The sequence below is a fragment of the Heteronotia binoei genome, chromosome 6, assembly GCF_032191835.1.
Source record: "Heteronotia binoei isolate CCM8104 ecotype False Entrance Well chromosome 6, APGP_CSIRO_Hbin_v1, whole genome shotgun sequence".
In the NCBI taxonomy this organism is placed as follows: Eukaryota; Metazoa; Chordata; class Lepidosauria; order Squamata; family Gekkonidae; genus Heteronotia; species Heteronotia binoei.
Window position 1 is genome coordinate 8,278,177 of NC_083228.1, and position 20,132 is coordinate 8,298,308.

At 47.5% G+C, this 20,132-nt stretch overlaps 1 protein-coding gene across 1 annotated transcript; it reads left to right on the forward strand.

Annotated features, from left to right (window-relative positions):
- The first annotated feature begins 834 nt into the window (after window positions 1-834).
- LOC132573284 (homeobox protein otx5-A-like) lies at window positions 835-6,647 on the forward strand. Its single transcript, XM_060240787.1, has 3 exons — window positions 835-1,058; window positions 3,221-3,408; window positions 5,550-6,647. The coding sequence occupies exons 1-3, from the start codon at window positions 1,037-1,039 to the stop codon at window positions 5,985-5,987; spliced, it is 648 nt and encodes a 215-aa protein (XP_060096770.1). The 5' UTR covers window positions 835-1,036; the 3' UTR covers window positions 5,988-6,647.
- The last annotated feature ends 13,485 nt before the right edge of the window (window positions 6,648-20,132 follow it).

Sequence of the window (20,132 nt, forward strand, 5' to 3'; positions counted from 1 at the left end):
AAAATGTGTGAGCCAGAAGCGAAAAGACTGTGAGCCAGCTCACACTAACTCAGTTTCAAGGGAGCACTGCTCCCATCATACTTTGCAAATGACTTTCTCCTATGTAGCCGCAGTGGCATTTTGCAGGGGGTTGGACTAGATGACCCTGGAGGTCCCTTCCAACTCTATGATTCTATGATCTGTCTGCTTTTACATGTTTTGGTTATTTTCCCATTTTTTGGTGGGGGGAAATATTAGGAAGCTTGTCAAATCTTAGAGTTCAGCCAAATTCTCACAGGGGCGGTTGAACAATGGAGCCCAGAAACAAGTATTGGGGGGGTGGGGAGTGAAAGAAAGAGCACAATAAAATTTAGAGGTTCCAGAGTTCTGCTCCTGTGAGTTCTTGCCCAAAATGAGGCCTGCCCAGTCCTATGCATGTAAATGGAATTGCATAAGGTGAGACTTAGGCCCAGAAAGACATGCCCAGGATTGGAACTTGGCAGGGAAGAGGCTGGGCCCTGTTCAGATTTCAGAGGGCCAAGGAGGGGGGATGGAGCTCTAGCCCTTTTTTTCTGGTAGGGGCCCAAGAAAGGTATTTGCAGTCAAAGGGGCTCCAGAGCCGGAAGGTACTTAGCTGCTTATCTGTGTCTTTCCCTGGCCAAGATCAAGATAAGGTCCCTCTGAGTCACCCCCTCTTTGCATAAAGCATCAAAACAACCTGAAGAAGGCCTCATTTCCCAGCTGAGAACTTCACGACCCTCCCAGGTCACCTCCCATTGGAGACAATCAAGGGCGGGGTCAAGGCAGGGCCCCCACAAGGAGCCCTTAAATCTTGGCCCCTGAGCCAGCATCCCTTGTCCAATGATTGTGGCGTAGAAGAAGACTTGGTCTTCAGCTTGGCTGGTCGAGGCACCATCTCCTTTCAAGCCAAGCCTTTGTGCCGTCCAGGAATCGCACAGCCCCAGCTGTTTGGTGCCCACCGACCGTGATCCATTGGAGGAGACTTTGCTCTAAGCTTGGAAGTTGGAACCCCATCTGTCAACGAAGGTCCCGTCAAATGGAAGCTGCCGGCAGAGGAGGTAAGGAGGGACCAAACCCACTCGAGTTTGAAATGCTGTGAAATGATTTCTGTTGGTGGAAGGGGTCTGGAGGGAGCTGGTTTATTTTGGTGGTCCCCAGAAGGTCATCCCGACTGCTCAGGATTGCCATGCAAAGGAAGGGGAGATTTCAGGGCCACCCCTTGAAGGCTAGCAGTCGGATCCCAGCAGAAGTTTTGGGGGACCGAATGCCTGGCCTGGGGAGAAGCTGGCTGGGAGTCTTGCAAAACTCCTGTGAGAACCCAACTCTTAAAAGGCTGAAAAATCCCCAGCAGAGAGCTTGTCTGTCTTCTCCGGAGCATCAGAGTCAATCAGGGGCGCCCCTGAGGCACCTTCAAGCCTAACTCCATTTAGTGCTTTTGATTCGTTTTCAGAGTTAACTATAAACAAGGTACCTGAAATGATCCTCTTTGAGTGAAAAACAGGTCTTTAAAAAAGAAATCTTTTCTTGAGGAGCCAGGCGGGAGTTGGGGGTCCCCTCCTAGGGTCACCAATCCCCCCCCCCCGTTTGGAGGCTCTCCCCTCACTTCAGGGCCATCAGAAAGCGGGGGGAGGGGAGGGGAGGGGAATGTCTTCTGGGCATTCCATTATTCCCTATGGAGATTGACTCCCATAGGGAATAATGGAGAATTGATCCACGGGTATGTGGGGCCCTGGGGGGGGCTGTTTTTTGAGGTAGTGGCACCAAATTCGCAGCACAGCATTCAACACCTCTCCTCAAAAGGCCCTCCAAGTTTCAAAAAGATTGGACCAAGGGGTCCAATTCTATGAGCCTCCAAAGAAGGTGCCCCTATCCTTCATTATTTCCTATGGAGGGAAGGCATATAAAAGGTGTGCGGTCCTTTTAAATATGATGGCCAGAACTCCCTTTGGAGTTCAATGATGCTCGTTGCAGCCTCGCTCCTGGCTCCACCCCCAAAGTCCCCAGATATTTCTTGAATTGGACTTGGCAACCCTCCCCTCTCCCCAGAACTGCCCGTCAAGAACACCCCTTCAAACGTCCTGGTTTCTTGGAGGCCACATTTGGAAAAGAGAATAAAGGGGGGGGGGGGCACAATGCAAAATGCACATCAGCCAGAAACCAACGGCAGCCGCCGTGCCAACCATGTACAAATTAATGAATTGTAATCATAATTCATAATGCGATAAGTAGTCCATAGAATGCGAAAGCGTATCGGGTTGAAAAGAAGAGCCCACGCTCCAGGATTTGGCACTTCAGGGGCTATTTATTGTGTTACGAATTATGATAATAATGTATTAACTTGCACGCGGTATACTTGGAAATCAGTCTGTTTTTCGAGCGAGACCATTTGGTCCCCGGTTTGTTAGCTTCGCCGCTCTGCTCCAGAAGCCCTGCCAGGCCAGCCTGCCTCGCAGGGGGGTTGTGTAAGGGTAAAATAGAGAAGAGGAAAACCACTTGGGGTCTAAAAGGGCTATAAATAATGATCATGTAGCTCTTTAAGGCATGGGGGTTTTTGGGGATGTTACGCAGAGTGTTAAAACTGCAGTCCTGCAGTCCTAAGCTCTGTTCACCACCTGAGTTCGATCCCTGGTGGAAGCTGGGTTTTCAGGTAGCTGGCTCCAGGTTGACTCCGCCTTCCACCCTTCCGAGGTCGGTAAAATGAGTCCCCAGCTTGCTGGGGGGAAAGTGTAGAGGACTGGGGAGGGCAATGGCAAACCACCCCGTGAAAAGTCTGCCATGAAAACGTTGTGAAAGCAACGACACCCTAGAGTCAGAAACGACTGGGGCTCGCTACCTTTCCTTTAAAGAGCCCTGTGGCGCAGAGTGTTAAAGCTACAGTATTACAGTCCTAACCTCTGTTCACGACCTGAGTTCGATCCCCGGTGGAAGCTGGGTTTCCAGGTAGCCGGCTCGAGGGTGACCCAGCCTTCTATCCTCGGGAGGTCAATGAAACGAGGGCCCGGCTTGCTGGAGGGAAGGTGTAGCTGACTGGGGAAGGCAACGGCAAAGCCCCCCGTCAAAAGTCTGCTGTGAAAGCAACGTCACCCCGAGGTGGGAAACGGCTGGGGCTCGCCCCGGGGACCTGCCCTGCCCTTCCCTTCTGCTGCTGCGGGCGAGGCAGCGAGATCGGTTTGGAGGGAGCGGCTTCAAGGCGAGCGCCCCCTTTGTGCTTTCCCCGCAGGCGCCGCTTTCCCGGGGCCCCAGTGGCTGGAGGGCAGCTCCGCAGCGGGCCGCAGAAGGAAGCGGACGGTCTTCACCAAGCAGCAGCTGGAGATTTTGGTGAGCGCCTTTGAAAAGCACCGGTACCCAGGCATCGGCATGAGGGAGGAGCTGGCAAGAAGGATCGGCGCCCCGGAATGCAGGGTCCAAGTAAGTCAGGGGGGTTCCTTGGTTTTTCTGCCTCCCTTTTGCCTGGTTGTGTGTCTGGTGTGTTCATTGTGCGGTTCAAATGACTGAGCGGGTTGGAAACTTCTCCGCAGTGGGGGAAGAAATCCTCAGAATGGAACCTGCCTACTCAGATCCTAGAAGGGTTGCCAGGTCCCGTTCAAGAAATAGCTGGAGACTTTGGGGGTGGAGCCGGGAGCAAGGGTGTGACAAACGTGATTGAACTCCAAGGGAGTTCTGGCCATCACATTGAAAGGGACCGCACATCTTTTAAAATGCCTTCCTTCCATAGGAGATAATGAAGGAGAGGGGCACCTTCTTTTGGGGCTCATGGAATTGGATCCCCTGGTCCAATCCTTTTGAAACTTGGGGGGTATTTCAGGGAGAGGCACTGCAAATACCCCTCAAGTTTCAAAACTTTGGTGTCTCTACTTCCTAAAACAGCCCCCCCTCACCCCAGAGCCCCAGATATCCATGGATCAATTCTCCATTATTTCCTATGGGAACGCCATCTACTCGTGTTGAGAGTTATGGCACAAACTGGTAAATTAGCTTTTAAAGTGATCAGTCCTTCAAGTGGAGTCATTTCAGAGATAAATTGTAAACATTAAATAAAGTCCTCTCCTTTGTAGCAATTCCAGTCTATTGTTCATTTCAAACTTGTGTCGATATAAAAAGTTTTTTTTGTTCTGTTACTATTGAAAAATCTGATATTAGATGGCGCTGCCTCCAGTTCCGTCAGTCTGATGCATTTAAAAGTCTTCAGTTTGGTTAAATAATTTTTTGTAACCGTGGTTGTTTAAAAAAGTTCTAAGTTAATGCAGGATCCTGAAAGGTTTGCTGTAAAAGCTACGAGCTGTAAGTTAGTTCAGGATCTTTGTCAAACAGTAGTCTCATTCCAGTGTACTCCCATTTTGGGATTTCTTGCACTTTGTGTAGCTCTGCAAACAAAGAGAACATTGCACTTTTTTTTTTTGTAAAAAAAAGAATTTTTGAAATACTATTGAATATTGTTTAGTAAAAAAAATGTTTTGGTATGGGAGTATCTTGCATAGTCAAAACTCTCACAGAATGAGAGTGGGTTTCGGAGGGTGTAACTTGGCTTAGGATGCCACTGGATGCGCACCACAAGCCTAAGCTTGCAAACTCAGAAGGAAATCTTATGGAGCTGAGCAAGTCTGACTCCCTAGTAAGTGCACTTTGGATCACAACCCTCATCCATTCAAGCACTTGATTCTCCTCCAAGCCCTAACCAGACTTCCAGGACAAACCTGCATTAGTAAAAACTCTCACAAAGTGTTCTATATTTTTTTGCCCACCTGGGGATTGGCAACCGTTATCCCCTGCCCCCAGCTGGGGATTGGCAACCCCAGATCCTAGGCTTGTGGTCTGCTGATACTGAAACCCCTTGGCCAGAAACTATTGTGGCTCCCCAAAGAGAGTAACCCCAAACCTCCAGTGAGACATTTCGGCAAAGCGTCAAGCCCCTGTTGAAGTCTCAGTTCAAGGTTTCCCCTGGAAGGCTGGTTGGGGCTTGGGGGAGAATCAAGCGCTTGAATGGATGAGGGTTGTGATCCAAAGTGCACTTACTAGGGAGTCAGACTTGCTCAGCTCCATAAGATGTCCTTCTGAGGTTGCGTGCTTAGGCTTGTGATGTGCATCCAGTGGCATCCTAAACCAAGTTACACCCTCCTAATTCCACTAACTTTGATGAATTGAGAAAGGTGCATCTCTGCCTAGGATCTCACCGTTTACCACCTTGGAATGCTCCGTTTTGGAATCTCCCCCTGGCGGTTTTGCCTTTTGTGTGTTTCTTCGCAGTTCCTTGCAGATAGAGAGCCCGCAGAACTGGCCAAGGGAAGGAAGAACCTTTCTCTCTCCTGTGTTATTGAACAGCTGAGGTCATAACAAGGAGAGAGGACTCCATGCCAAGTGGCTTAGCAAATTATTCTCCTCTGTGATCTGTTGGGAGCATTAAGACTTGCAGGGGACAGGAGGGGGGATGGGAAATATGTAGGACGAGCACCCATGAGCATCCATAGATTCCTATTCCAAGAAATGGAAAGCGAGACAAGTCTCCGTTCAGAGATTAAAAGACTCTTTACTTCTCTCTTTTGTCTCTCCAGGTGTGGTTTCAGAATAGGAGGGCCAGATACCCTCTGGGGAAGAAAGAGGATGCCACAGCAGATACCAGGCCTTGGAGCCAACAGAAGAGCACTCCCAAGATGCTGACCACCCCTCGTGACTGGGCAGCAGCTGGACAGTGGCCTCCGGAACACCCAGTTCTAGGAGGCCAGTTATTTGGACAAAACGACCTACAAGGCATTCCTCTGCCTCCGATGTACAAGAGTATCTCTCTTCCTTCTCCACCAACAGCCATCCTTCCTTCTCAAGATTGTCTCAATAAGGGCAGCGCCTGGCCTTCAGGTTCCCCTGATATGCATCCAGCACTACCCCAGAGACCCCTTCCTCCCCTTCTGCAAAGAATGCAGTCGGCTACCACCCTGCCCCAGCTGACACTGGAAGATCTCACCATTCTTCACTGGCCCACTGGCAGCAACTAAACCTGAGAGCGCTCGTCGTCTCCCCAAGCTCCCCCTTGGGACTTCCACCTGGATAGGAAAAGAGCCAGTTTGCTGTAGCGGTTAAGAGCACAAACTCTTGTCCGGGAGAGCCGGGTCTGATCCCCCGCTTCTCCACATGCAGCTGCTGGAGTGAGCTTGGGTCAGCCACAAGTTCTCTCAAAGCTGTTCTGTTGAAGAAGCAGTTCTGTCCGAGCTCTCTCGGCTCCACCTACCTCACAGGGTTGTCTGTTGTGGAGAGGGGGAAGGAAAGGAGATTTGTAAGCCACTCTAAGACACCTTCAGATTGTGAAGGGTGGGGTATAAATCCAATCTCTTCCTCTTCTCTTCACAAGTCAATGTATCAGCTGGTGCTGAACCAATCCTCTGAAGTTCTGGGAGGAGTTGCCCATGCGGACTTCTTGGCGATTGGACTGCTTGGCGATTGAGCTGCTTTGGTGGGTGGTCTTCAGAACATTCACTTTCCTATGACCCAGACTACTGACAGGCCCTAATGTATTGGACTTCTTTGCGCACTCAAGGGTATCTTCTGCACTATGCTTGCTCGGGGTGAAGTTTAATCTAGTGGTGAGCCTTATGTCTTCCACTGTAAGCATTTGATAATGGTTTTGGAACTGGATTAAAATTATTTATTCCACTTCACCGACTGTCTCTTGTTCTTTGCTCGAGGTTACCCGACAAACATCGATGGTAGCTGGGGGATTCGAACCTGGGTCTCCTAGACCCTCCTCTGACACTCTATAACGGGGGTGGCTAACCTGCACTGTCATGCTGAGGTCTCATTGAACCTTTCACAGTCTCCGGATTGAACCTTTTGCTTGGCTTCGGTAAACAGAAAATACGAGAAATTTTTGGGAAAATACATAATGTCTTTTCTTCTAATTATACTCTCCTCTGTATGTTGCACATTGTATGAGGGGGGGGGGGTCATGGGAGAAAGTAGGGTTGCCAATCCCCAGGAGGGATTAGCACCAAGAGTCCTCCTTTTCATTCTATGGTAAAACTTCCCATCTCATTCCATGAAATCCTGGTGTAGTACTCCAGATGTTTAATGTCTGTCCACAAATGCAGCCAATAATCCAAGTTTCCACGGACAAGGTCATACAGAACCCTCGTTTCGCGTGAGCTTCTTTAAGCTGCAATGAGCCTCTTCAAGCTGCAATAATCCTGAATGACATAAATAATATACAATAATACAATAAAACCATATGCACATAAGCCATAACAACATTTTAAACTCTGAATAAAACCAGCAAACCTCTTAGCGATTTCTCTTAAGTGTGAGGCCAAACAGCCAGCATGTTTGAAGGAACACCTACAAGGTGCTACAGTGAGTCATGCTAAATGGCTGACATGCAGCAGGTGCAACAATACAAAATGTTCCTTAAAGCTACAGAGTACCCAGCTGCAGTAATGCTAAAAACTTATAAAACCAATAACAATAAAACTAATAACAATATCCAAAGCACATGCCAACAGTATACCTAATGAACAATATATTTATTAAAAAACATGCTAAATCCCAATCACTATTTAAACCACGAGGAAACATCATCCCTAATTTGAAAACCATGCCCATTTCCTGCTGATGTACCCATCTGCTACAATCCATCCTACCTTGCAAACACGTTGGAAACTTAAGAAGTACACAAAAACGTCAAGAGTCTGGATCATGATTAAACTGAAGGAGCATCTACCACCCGATTCTTTAGTCTCGATTTATGTTCCAACCTTGTAGGTGTTCCTTCAAACATGCTGGCTGTTTGGCCTAAAGGGGAGGGATGGTGGCTCAGTGGTAGAGCATCTGCTTGGGAAGCAGAAGGTCCCAGGTTCAATCCCTGGCATCTCCAAAAAAGGGTCCAGGCAAATAGGTGTGAAAAACCTCAGCTGGAGAGCCGCTGCCAGTCTGAGTAGACAAGACTGACTTTGATGGACCCAGGGTCTGATTCAGTAGAAGGCAGCTTCATGTGTTCAAAGTCTCCTGCCTCCACCCCCAATGTCTCCTGGCAACACCCTGAAGTTCCCCGGATATTTCTTGAATTGGACTTGGCACCTCTAGGAGAAAGACAGTAGAGGAACAGCATCATTTGTGTAAAGTCAGGGAACCGCTTGGCGTCTGAATTCTTCCCCACATTTGTCTGCAGTTGACTTTCCTAGGCAGGGTTGCCAATCACCCAGGGGGAGAAATGATCTGCCCCTTCAGTACAGGCATACGCCTCATGTTTACTTCCAGGCCTGTTGGCAACCCTGGTGGAAGGCAGCAGGGAGGCCTCTAAATGACTGGAGGAGTGACCCCCCCTCCCTACTGGAAAGGCAGCAAGGAATTTTTTTATCACCTGAAGTCATTAACATGATCCTGCAACATTTCTCAATCCAAATGTCAAGGGAAGGGGAATGTTCAGGTCTTCATTCCTTTTCTCGGTATTAGAGATAGTGGGAGGGCAGAAGTAGGGCTGTGGGGTGTCGGCCGGATGGCACACAGACTCCTGCTCTGCCCATGCACCCCCAGGGTTGCCAGCTTCCAGGTGGGATCTGGAGCAGCGTTCCCTCTAAGCGGCAGAGTCTTGTGAGCGAAAATCCTACATTGGCATTAAAGTTGTGAGCTACTGCATGAATTCACGTGATCTGGGTCCTCCTTCCTGAGCTAAGACAAAAAGGTGTGAGCTGGAGGCTAAACATCTGTGAGCTAGCTCACGCTAACTCAGCTTAGAGGGAACACTGGCCTGGAGATCTCCCGCTTTTATGACTGATCTCCAACTGGCAGATATCAGCTCCCCTGAAGGAAATTTGATCTTATAAAGAAAGCAACAACGCACAATTGATGCCAGAATTTAACAACTGGCAGAATTACAATAGAACAGGGGTGGCCAACAGTAGCTCTCCAGAAGTTTTTTGCCTACAACTCCCATCAGCCCCAGCCATTGGCCGTGCTGGCTGGGGCTGATGGGAGTTGTAGGCAAAAAAACATCCGGAGAGCTACCGTTGGCCACCCCTGCAATAGAAGGTTGATATTACAGCAACGGCAGCAACAGGCTGCCTAGGTAACTCTCCATTTCGTTTGCCTTCTTCAGGCTGCAGTCCACAAGGTAAAGCCTTGAGTTCCATGACTGAATACCCAGCACTTCCTTCAAATTTGTGCTTAGGACCCCCATTCTTGAGTGGCTGCCTGGAAGTCACCCAGTTGGTTACTTGCCCCTGATTCCAGAGAGACCGCTTGGTCCCAGGGAGAACTGCGCAGATGCCCTGAATAGTGCCGTCCTCAGCAGACTTAAGAAGAGCCCCATGGCGCAGAGTGGGAAAGGTGCAGTACTGCAGTCGGAACCTTCTGCTCATGACCTGAGTTCGATTCCAGCGGAAGCTGGTTCAGGTAGCCGGCTCCAGGTTGACTCAGCCTTCCATCCTTCCGAGGTCAGTAAAATGAGTACCCAGCTCGCTGGAGGGAAAGTATAATGACCGGGGAAGGCAACGGCAAACCACCCTGTAAAAAGGTCTGCCAGGAAAGCATTGTGAAAGCAACATCACCTCAGAGTCGGAAACGACTGGTACTTGCACAGGGGACCTTTCCTTTTTCCAGCAGACTTGGCCCCCTTCTAAAGGCCCTGGAAGACGGGGGTGACTCTCCTTAGGATTACCCTGGAAGTGCCAAAGGCAGTCAGGCGTCTTGCTGTATAAAGAGAAGACGTCTGCCTCTAGGCCTCTGGCTCTGAGTCGCTGCCAACAGGTCTAGCACTTACAAAGTGGTCCAGAGATCACACTTCACCAGAGCTTACGCAATGAGCATCCCCCACTATAATCAGTTGGAGCTGAAGATACTTAACTTGGGCGCCTTCATTCTCAAATTCACACTTCCACACACACACAGAGGGAGAGAGAGAGAGAGAGAGACTACAGTTTGCTTTTCAAAAGCAAATTATTTCAAGGGTCTCAGACTCTCAGCATTTCTTTTGGGAGCAAGCTTGTCATAAAATTAACCTTACAAAATCAAAATCCATAACAGGGACTGAGTGATCTATCGCCTTTCAGAGTAGGGCTGCCAATCCCCAGGCGGGGGCAGCGGGACCCCCAGTTTGAAGGCCCTCCCCCCACTTCGGGGTCATCAGAAAGTGGTGTGTGTGTGGGGGGGTCTGCTGGGAGACCAATGGAGAATTGATCTAGAGGTATCTGGGGCTCTGGGGGACTGTTTTTTGAAGTAGAGGCACCAAATTTTCAGTATTACATCTAGTGCCTCTTCCTAAAATACCACCCAAGTTTCAAGAAGATGAGCCCCAAAAGAAGGTGCCCCCATCCTTCATTATTCCAAATGGAAGGCATTTAAGAGGAGTGTGGTCCCTTTAAACGTGATGGACAGAACTCCCTTAAGTTGTGATTGCCACTCCCTTGCTCCTGGCTCCACCTCCAAATTCTCCTGGCTCCACCCCCAAAGTCCCCAGATATTTCTTGAGTCAGACTTGGCAACCCTATTTCAGAGGAAAGAAGAGGCTTATGCCCTGGGGAAAGGACATGCTAAGTCCGCTATACCTTTATTTGCCTAGATTCTACTAGAGATATTTTTTAGGCTTTGAAGAGCTGCAAGGAACTTTTAAAAAAAAAATGTATTTCCATGTTTTAATGGCAGAGAAACTGATGGATTGGTACAGAATCACGGTGGAAATGACTTTGTGAAACTTCATATTGCCGCTCAGCGTCTTGTTTGCAGATTAATCTTTTTTCCCCTTTAATAATAAAACTAAACACGATTAATCCTGACATGATTTTTAAGGGAAAGCATTTTTATGGGTGTGGGACGTGATTCAGATGTCCCTTTTATCTGGGGCATTCTTGGAGGTTAAGAAGCAGGCGTTCTGCCTCAATATCAATATTCATGTGTGCTGATCAAGACGAAAGATATTGGGATTGATAAACAATGTGCCCTATTCATCTGGATTTGTTTTGATGGAATTTGAATATGCCTCGGGTGGAGGGAATATACCTCAGGTGGGGCATATTCCCATGGGGTATAATGGAGAATTTATTCACAGGTATCTGGGGCTCTGGGAGGGCTTTTTTCTTTTAGAAAGAGGCACCAAATTTGCAGCATAGCATTCGGTGCCTCTCCTCAAAATACCCTCCAAGTTTCAAAAGGATTGGAACAGGGGGTCCAATTCTATGAGCCCCCAAAGAAGGCGCCCCTATCCTTCATTATTTCCAATGGAGGGAAGGCATTTAAAAGGTGTGCAGTCCCTTTAATTGTGAAGGCCAGAACTCCCTTTGGAGTTCAAATGTGCTTGTCACAACCTTGCTCCTGGCTCTACCCCCAAAGTCTCCTGGCTCCACCCCCAAAGTCCCCAGATATTTCTTGAATTGGACTTGGCAACCCTATGACAGCTCTGAACGATGGACACAGCTATTCTAACAGAAATTTTCCTCACTCAGAGCTCACTTCTGGTACAACAAAGAGCTCTCTCTGACTCCAGGCAGCTTCTGCTGGAAGGAATTCTCCTGGTCTTTAGGATTTTTATTTAACTCATATAGATTATGACAAATATTCAGGTACCTTAAAGGCCAGAAAGCTCTATGGGAGTTGTCAGTTCTGTGGACTAGAAACCCTCCACCCCCCCCACACACACACTCATTGTATGGTCTGACCCAGAAATGGTTATACTGCAAGAAATCTGTTAAGTCTTTTTTTTTAACATATGATAAGCTGATTTTTTTAAAATTCCACGTTATACAGAACTTTGTTGGATGCAGTAGTATCAAGTAGATTAATTCCATATATAACAAAATTCTACTATGCATAAAATACTATGGTATATATAACATTGTGGAACATCTTATTTAGCATTTAAGATAACGTCCAGTTCTCCGATAGGTTGATAGATATCTTATTAAGGATAAATTAACTGATAGTTGGGCTAGAATTTTTGACTCTTAAGCTAAGAAGAATGCCTTGTTCCATCTCAAGCCAAACGAAAGGGAATATTTAAATAAAAAGAGAAAAAAGGGATAGCATAAGTTAGAAAGAATTATAGTGAGAGAAACTGAAGGTAAATTGTGTTAATAGGGGACTCCTTTTGTGTTTGCTGCCTGTAATCTTCAAAGGCCACAGTCTGAAATGGACCGCAGACTGGTCTCCACCCCTTACGCAATCAGAACAGCTGGGGACAGGCAATTTCTGATTCTTGGTTTATGGCCCTTTGAATTAATGGCCTACTTAAAGGCTATCTACCAAGGAAAGTGTAGTCGTCTAGTCTGGCTTTTAATCAGTTAACCCATTGGCTGCTTTTTTCAAACCCTAGGACGAGGTCACTTCCCAAAGTGATGGAGAATGAAGTCATTAATTAGGACAACACAATATGGAGGAACGTTGTTAGCCTGTAGCAGCAGAAAAGAGCCAGACTCCAGCTGAGGAGTCCAATTCAAGAAATATCTGGGGGCTTTGGGGGTGGAGCCAGGAGCAAAATTGTGACAAACATAATCAAACTCTAAAGGGAATTCTGGCCATCGCATTTAAAGCGACTGCACACCTTTAAAAATCCTTCCCTTCATTGGAAATAAGGAAGGATAGAGGCACCTTCTTTTGAGGCTCATAGAATTGGACCCCTGGGCCAACCTTTTTGACACTTGAAGCGTATTTTGGGGAGAGGTACTGGATGCTATGCTGAAAATTTGTTGCCTCCAGAGCTCTGGATACCTGTGGATCAATTCTCCATGGTCTTCATAGGGAATAATGGAGTGCCCAGCAGACATTTCCCTCCCCCCCCCACCCCGTGCTTTCTGATGACCCTGAAGCGGGGGGAAGGCCTCCAGACCAGGGGATCCCATGCCCCCACCTGGGGATTGGCAACCCTATGAAACACTGACAAAACTTGTGGCAGGGGTGGAGCTTTCGGGAGTCGCTGCTCACTTCTTTAAAGGCAAAGGTAGTCCCCTGTGCAAGCACCAGTCGTTTTTGACTCTGGGGTGACGTTGCCTTCACAACGTTTTCACGGCAGACTTTTTACGGGGTGGTTTGCCATTGCTTTCCCCAGTCACCTGCACTTTCCCCCCAGCAAGCTGGGTCCTCATTTGACTGACCTTGGAAGTCAACCTGGAGCTTCCAGTGGGATCGAACTCAGGTCGTGAGCAGAGGGCTCCGACTGCAGTACTGCAGCTTTACCACTCTGCGCCACTGGGCTCTTCTTTAGATAGCTCCGAAAGGCTGGTGGATTTCCTTTCTGCACAGCTAAATGTGGTGCCTCCCATGGAGCCATGTAATTCTGTCTATAACAGGAGAAAAGAGCAAGAGTCCTGGAGCAGCTAACAAGATTTGTGGCTGGGCAGGAGCTTTAGTGAGTCACTGCTCTCTCCTTCCGATATCTGACAAAGTCTTAGAGGTCTTAAAGGCACCATTGAACTCAAACTTTGTCCTGCTGCTTCAGACCCAGCACAGCTAATACCCACATGAATCTGGCACCCCCCCCCCATTTTTAGTCCTTCAGGTGCTACTGGACTCCAGGACAACCTATGTGTCTTCTGGAACGAACCCTTTTCAGAAGTTGCAGTTTAGAAGAAAGACCCTTTGAGTTCTCTGAACAGACTGTCTCAAGGCCACACTCCAGAACCCTCCTGCCCAAAGATATCACCTTTTGTGGACGTGGGGAAGTTCTCTCTCCAGTTGGGTTCTTAAGCACTTCTTCACCCAAAGGGAGATTAACACGTGGAATTCAATGCCACAGGAGGTGGTGGCGGCTGCAAGCATAGACAGCTTCAAGAGGGGATTGGATAAGCATATGGAGCAGAAGTCCATCAGAGGCTATTAGCCACAGCTTATTGTTGGAACTCTCTGTCTGGGGCAATGATGCTCTGTATTCTTGTTCTTGCGGGGGGGGGCACAGTGGAAGGGCTTCTAGCCCCACTGGTGGACCTCCTGATGGCACTTGGGTTTTTTGGCCACTGTGTGACACAGAGTGTTGGACTGGATGGGCCATTGGCCTGATCCAACATGGCTTCTCTGATGTTCTTATGTGACACAGAGTGTTGGACTGGATGGGCCATTGGCCGGATCCAACATGGCTCCTCTTCTGTTCTTATGTGACACAGAGTGTTGGACTGGATGGGCCATGGGCCTGATCCAACATGGCTTCTCTTATGTTCTTATGTGACACAGAGTGTTGTACTGGATGGGCCATGGGCCTGATCCAACATGGCTTCTCTTATGTTCTTATGTGACACAGAGTGTTGTACTGGATGGGCCATGGGCCTGATCCAACATGGCTTCTCTTATGTTCTTATGTGACACAGAGTGTTGGACTGGATGGGCCACTGGCCTGATCCAACATGGCTTCTCTTATGTTCTTATGTGACACAGAGTGTTGGACTGGATGGGCCATGGGCCTGATCCAACATGGCTTCTCTTATGTTCTTATGTGACACAGAGTGTTAGACTGGATGGGCCATGGGCCTGATCCAACATGGCTTCTCTTATGTTCTTATGTGACACAGAGTGTTGGACTGGATGGGCCATTGGCCTGATCCAACATGGCTTCTCTTATGTTCTTATGTTCATATGAGGGTTGCCAGATCCTCCACGGCTGCAGGCAGGGGATGGGAGGTAGGGGTGCCTGGTCCAAGTTGGAAAACTCCAGGAGATTTGTAGGTGAAGCTTGGGAAGGGCAAGGACATCAGTGGGGTGCAAGGTCCTAGAGTCCACCCTCCAAAGCCTCCGTTTTCTCCAGGGGAACTGATCTCTTAGTCTGGAGAGGAGCTGTTGTTACAGGGGATCCCCAGGTCCCACCTGGAGTATTGTTGCCAGCGATGTTCCCTCTAAGCTGCAGAGCTTTGTGAGCAAAAATTCTACTCTGTGAGCTACTGACATTCAAGTCGCACCTTTAAGGCCAGCAACGTTCTATTCAGAATGTACGCTTTCGTGCGCTTAGAGTACACAAAAGCTGACATTCTGAATAAAACTTAGTTGGTCTTAAAGGCGCCACTTGACTCCTACTTTGTTCTACTGCTTCAGACATACACGGCTGCCTGCTTGGCTCTGACATTAAAGTTGTGAGCTCCTGCAGGAATTAGTGTGCTCTGGGATCATCCTTCCTGAGGCAAGACAAAAATCTGTCAGCTGGATTCAAAATCTGTGAGCAAGCTCACGCTAACACTGGCTTTTAAAGAATTGCTGCATGTTGTTGGAGGGACAGAGCGCTCCCCATCTACAGCCCTCATTTCTAAGCCCAAAGTTTTGCAATACAATTTGAGCTTGGGTCTGCTCCTTCCTTCACAAGTCCTGCAACTAGATTTTTGACAATAGTGCCCCACCATGTGGCAGGATCTCTCCCTCTCCTGCCACTTACAAAATGTCTGATTTTGGAAACAACATTTAGGGGCACATCCAAGTGGGCAGCCGTGTTGGTCTAAAGTAGTAGAGCAAAGTAGGAGTCCAGTGGCACCTTTAAGACCAACAAAGTTTTATTCAGGATGTAAGCTTTCGTATGCATGCTTACTTATTCAGACGAGGGGATAAGGTACAGTGGGCTGAAATACATGTAGCTGGGTTAAGAGTGTAAACTGATACAAAGTTAGGATCAAATTGAAGAAGAAGACATTGGATTTATATTCTGCCCTCCACTCAAGAGTCTCAGAGCGGCTCACAATCTCCTTTACCTTCCTCCCCACAACAGACACCCTGTGAGGTAGATGAAGATATTGGATTTATATCCTGCCCTCCACTCCAAAGAGTCTCAGAGCGGCTCACAATCTCCTTTCCCTTCCTCCCCCACAACAGACACCCTGTGAGGTAGATGAAGATATTGGATTTATATCCCGCCCTCCACTCTGAAGAGTCTCAGAGCGGCTCACAATCTCCTTTACCTTCCTCCCCCACAACAGACACCCTGTGAGGTAGATGAAGATATTGGATTTATATCCCGCCCTCCACTCCGAAGAGTCTCAGAGCAGCTCACAATCTCCTTCCCCTTCCTCCCCCACAACAGACACCCTGTGAGGTAGATGAAGATATTGGATTTATATCCTGCCCTCCACTCCAAAGAGTCTCAGAGCGGCTCACAATCTCCTTTACCTCCCCCCTCCACAACAGACACCCTGTGAGGTAGATGAAGATATTGGATTTATATCCCGCCCTCCACTCCGAAGAGTCTCAGAGCAGCTCACAATCTCCTTCCCCTTCCTCCCCCACAACAGACACCCTGTGAGGTAGATGAAGATATTGGATTTATATCCTGCCCTCCACTCCAAAGAGTCTCAGAGCGGCTCACAATCTCCTTTCCCTTCCTCCCCCACAACAGACACCCTGTGAGGTAGATGAAGATATTGGATTTATATCCCACCCTCCACTCCGAAGAGTCTCAGAGCGGCTCACAATCTCCTTTCCCTTCCTCCCCCACAACAGACACCCTGTGAGGTAGATGAAGATATTGGATTTATATCCCGCCCTCCACTCCGAAGAGTCTCAGAGCGGCTCACAATCTCCTTTACCTTCCCTCCCCACAACAGACACCCTGTGAGGTGGGTGGGGCTGAGAGGACTCTCACAGCAGCTGCCCTTTCAAGGACAACCTCTGCCGGAGCTATGGCTGACCCAAGGCCATTCCAGCAGGTGCAAGTGGAGGAGTGGGGAATCAAACCCGGTTCTCCCAGATAAGAGTCCGCACACTTAACCACTACACCAAACTGGCTCTCTAACAACTGGCTCTCTAACAAAATTAACAAATGGCAAAATAGTGTAATAAATTAGAAGACCATTTGGTCTGGATAGCCATCAAAAGTAATAAACATTGCCTGTTAATTGGTTTTGCTGCAAGTCTAGGTAAAACAAAAGGACAAGCATTTCCTAGTTCTTGTCCACCTACATTTACTTTTTAACATCATATACATTATAAACATCATGCTAGTTTCAAGTGGGCAGCCGTGTTGGTCTGAAGCAGTAGAACAAAGTAGGAGTCAAGTGGCACCTTTAAGACCAACAACGTTTTATACAGGGAGAGAGAGAGAGAGAGCTTTCGTGTGCTCCAAGCACACTTCATCTGACGAGGAATCAGGTACGGTGTGCAGGGCTATATATAACTAGTAGGCAGTGGTTTAGAATACAATATGGTACAAATTTAAGGCCCAATGACAGAATAGTCAAATTAACACATTGAGCAAACCTTTGATCTGGGTAGCATGCGAAAGCAATAAGTAATGTCAAAATGTGAGAGTGTCTGTCAGTCACTCTATTATATAAGCCGGGGTCAAAAGAAGGCATTTCTTTCTCAGTCGTTTTGCCCATCTAACTAATTCACCTTTTGACATGTAATGAAAATGGGTTAAGTATATGTAATGAGATAAACAGCCAATATCCTGATCAGGCACCATGAGACAGCCAATGAGCATTAGTGCCACAGGACCAGGATTACAGAATTGAGGGTGGGATTAACTGTCTAAGGGAAGGGATACCCCTTGAATTTGAGCTTGAGGAGGCTGTTGAAGAATATTTCGGACCGCATCTGGTTCAGTTTATCAGCCGTCCTCAATAGTGCCTTTAAAATTTAGTTTTTATGGTTTCCGTGTGTTTTAGGCGCTCCGTTCATGTTTGTAAGCTGCTGGGAACTCCATAAGGAAGAAAAGTGGCCTCGTTGGTGGAACGATCTACCAGAGATGGTGCGAGCCCTGCGGGACCTGAACCAATTCCGCAGGGCTTGCAAAACATTTCTCTTTCAGTTGGCATTTGAGACAACATGTGGTAATTGAATTGATATAGAACCGGATCAACGAATGAACAGATATTTAGCCATCCTAAATACATCTGGATTACATCATTCTAGCACCTACCTTAATATATCTTATTATATTTTATTTGTTTTTATGTATTTTAAATAACTATTTGTAATTAATGTCAAATTATTATGTTTTATGAATCATGGGACTCCCATGTCTGTTATACTGTCCAATAAGAATCATGGGATTCCCGTGCCTGTTAGCCGCCCTGAGCCCGCCTGGCGGGGAGGGCGGGATATAAAAATAAAATATTATTATTATTATTATTATTATAAAGGTTTGGAATTAATTGAACTGATTAACGAAATTAACACCGATCTTCCTGATCCTCCCTTCCTTCTTTGCCATAGTGCCAAATTTCCTCCTCTTCTTTTCTCTCTCAAATGAAAGAGAAATTGTGGAGGAAACTGAGGGTTCTGGCCCACAATAGAGGAGAACCTCCCTTTGTCCCGAGGGCTCCTTTCCCTTTCCCTGGACTTTCAGAGGGGGGGTCTTTAACCTGCCCCACCTCAAGGGAGCCTAGCTTAATCACAGGAGGCTAATCCCCCTTTGAAGACCAGCCCCAGGGGTGTTTGGTAGAGGGGAGAAAAGATACCCATCACACCACCCATCCTTTCTGGAAGGTCTTTTGCATTTTTATTGTGTTTTGTTGGCTCTCTTTTTGATGAAGAAGTGACCTCAACTTATTTCTCTCTCTCAAATTAAATAAAAATTGTGGAGGAAAGTCAGGGTCTTGGCCCAGAAAACATTCCTGGCATATGATAGAGGAGACTCTCCCTTTGTCCCAAGGGTTCCTTTCCCTTTTCCTGGACTTTCAGATGGTGGGTCTTTAACCTGCCCCACCTCAAGGGGGCCTAACTTAATCACATAGGGCTAATCCACCTTTGAAGACCAGCCCCAGGTGTGTTTCATAGGATCATAGAATCATAGAGTTGGAAGGGACCTCCAGGGTCACCTAGTCCAATCCACTGCACAGTGCAGGAAACTCACAAACACCTCCCCTAAATTCACAGGATATTCATTGCTGTCAGATGGCCATCTAGCCTCTGTTTTAAAACCTCCAAGGAAGGAGAGCCCACCACCTCTTGAGAAAGACTGTTCCACTGAGGAACCGCTCTAACGGTCAGGAAGTTCTTCCTAATGTTCAGCCGGAAACTCTTTTGATTTAATTTCAACCCATTGGTTCTGGTCCTACCTTCTGAGGCCACAGAAAACAATTCTGCACCATTCTCTATAGGACAGCCCTTCAAGTACTTGAAGATGATGATCATATCACCTCTCAGCCACCTCCTTTCCAGGCTAAACATGGCCAGCTCTTTCAACCTTTCTTCATAAGACTTGGTCTCCAGACCCCTCACCATCTTCGTTGCCCTCCTCTGGACCCATTCCAACTTGTCTATGTCCTTCTTAAAATGTGGTGCCCAAAACTGAACACAATACTCCTGGCGAGGTCTTACCAGAGCAGAGAAAAGCAATACCATCACTTCATGTGATCTGGACACTATACAGCCCAAAACTGCATTTGCCTTTTTAGCCACTGCATCACAGTATTGACTCATGTTTCCTACTGAAATGCAGAACTTTACATTTCTTCCTGTTAAAATTCATTTTATTGGTTTTAGACCAACTGGTTTTAGACCAGTTTTCCAGCCTGTCAAGGTCATCCTGTATCCTGTTTCTGTCCTCTTCTGTGTTTGCAACCCCTCCCAATTTAGTATCACCTGCAAATTTAATAAGCATTCCCTCTATTCCTTCATCCAAATCATTGATAAAGATGTTGAACAAAACAGGCCCTGGGACAGATCCTTGAAGCACTCCACTTGTCACGCCTCTCCAAGAGGATGAGGAACCATCATCCTTTGGGAGGATGTTTGTGGAGTGGAAAAAAGATACCCACCACACCCCACCCTTTCTGGAGGGTCTTTTGCTTTTTTATTGTGCTTTGCTGGCTCTCTTTTTGATGAAGAAGTGAGCAGTGCCTCACAGAAACTCATGCCCCACCATGAGGTTCAGGTACTGCTAAGCAAGGTTTTTAGTCTGAAAAGACCCATTTGTATGCAAGAAGCGGCTTCTGTGTGAGCAGCCCCAAACCAATGCTGGAAACAGAAACACCTCCAGTCATTGGGTTTAGAATGTGGCTTTCTCAGCTGAAGCTCTGCCCCGCCCCCTTCTCCATCCTGGCTGATATTCTGGGACTCCTAACCAAGGAAGCCCACGTCAGCATTCAGTGAATAAGGTTAAGAATAAAAATCTTCAGTACATAGAACAGCCTTCATGAGAATCTGAGGAAATCTGAGGAAACTTTCTGTATGCAGAAGACCCTAGGTTTGATTCCCAGCATGCTGAATTAAAAAAGGGGAGGGTCAGTTATTGCATGATGCAAAAGAGCAGC

Coding starts and splice junctions, on each gene's coding strand:
- LOC132573284 (XM_060240787.1), top strand. CDS start 1,037: ATGGAAGCTGCCGGCAGAGGAG. Junction 1,059..3,220: donor GGAAGCTGCCGGCAGAGGAG/GTAAGGAGGGAC, acceptor CTTTCCCCGCAG/GCGCCGCTTTCCCGGGGCCC. Junction 3,409..5,549: donor CCCCGGAATGCAGGGTCCAA/GTAAGTCAGGGG, acceptor TTGTCTCTCCAG/GTGTGGTTTCAGAATAGGAG.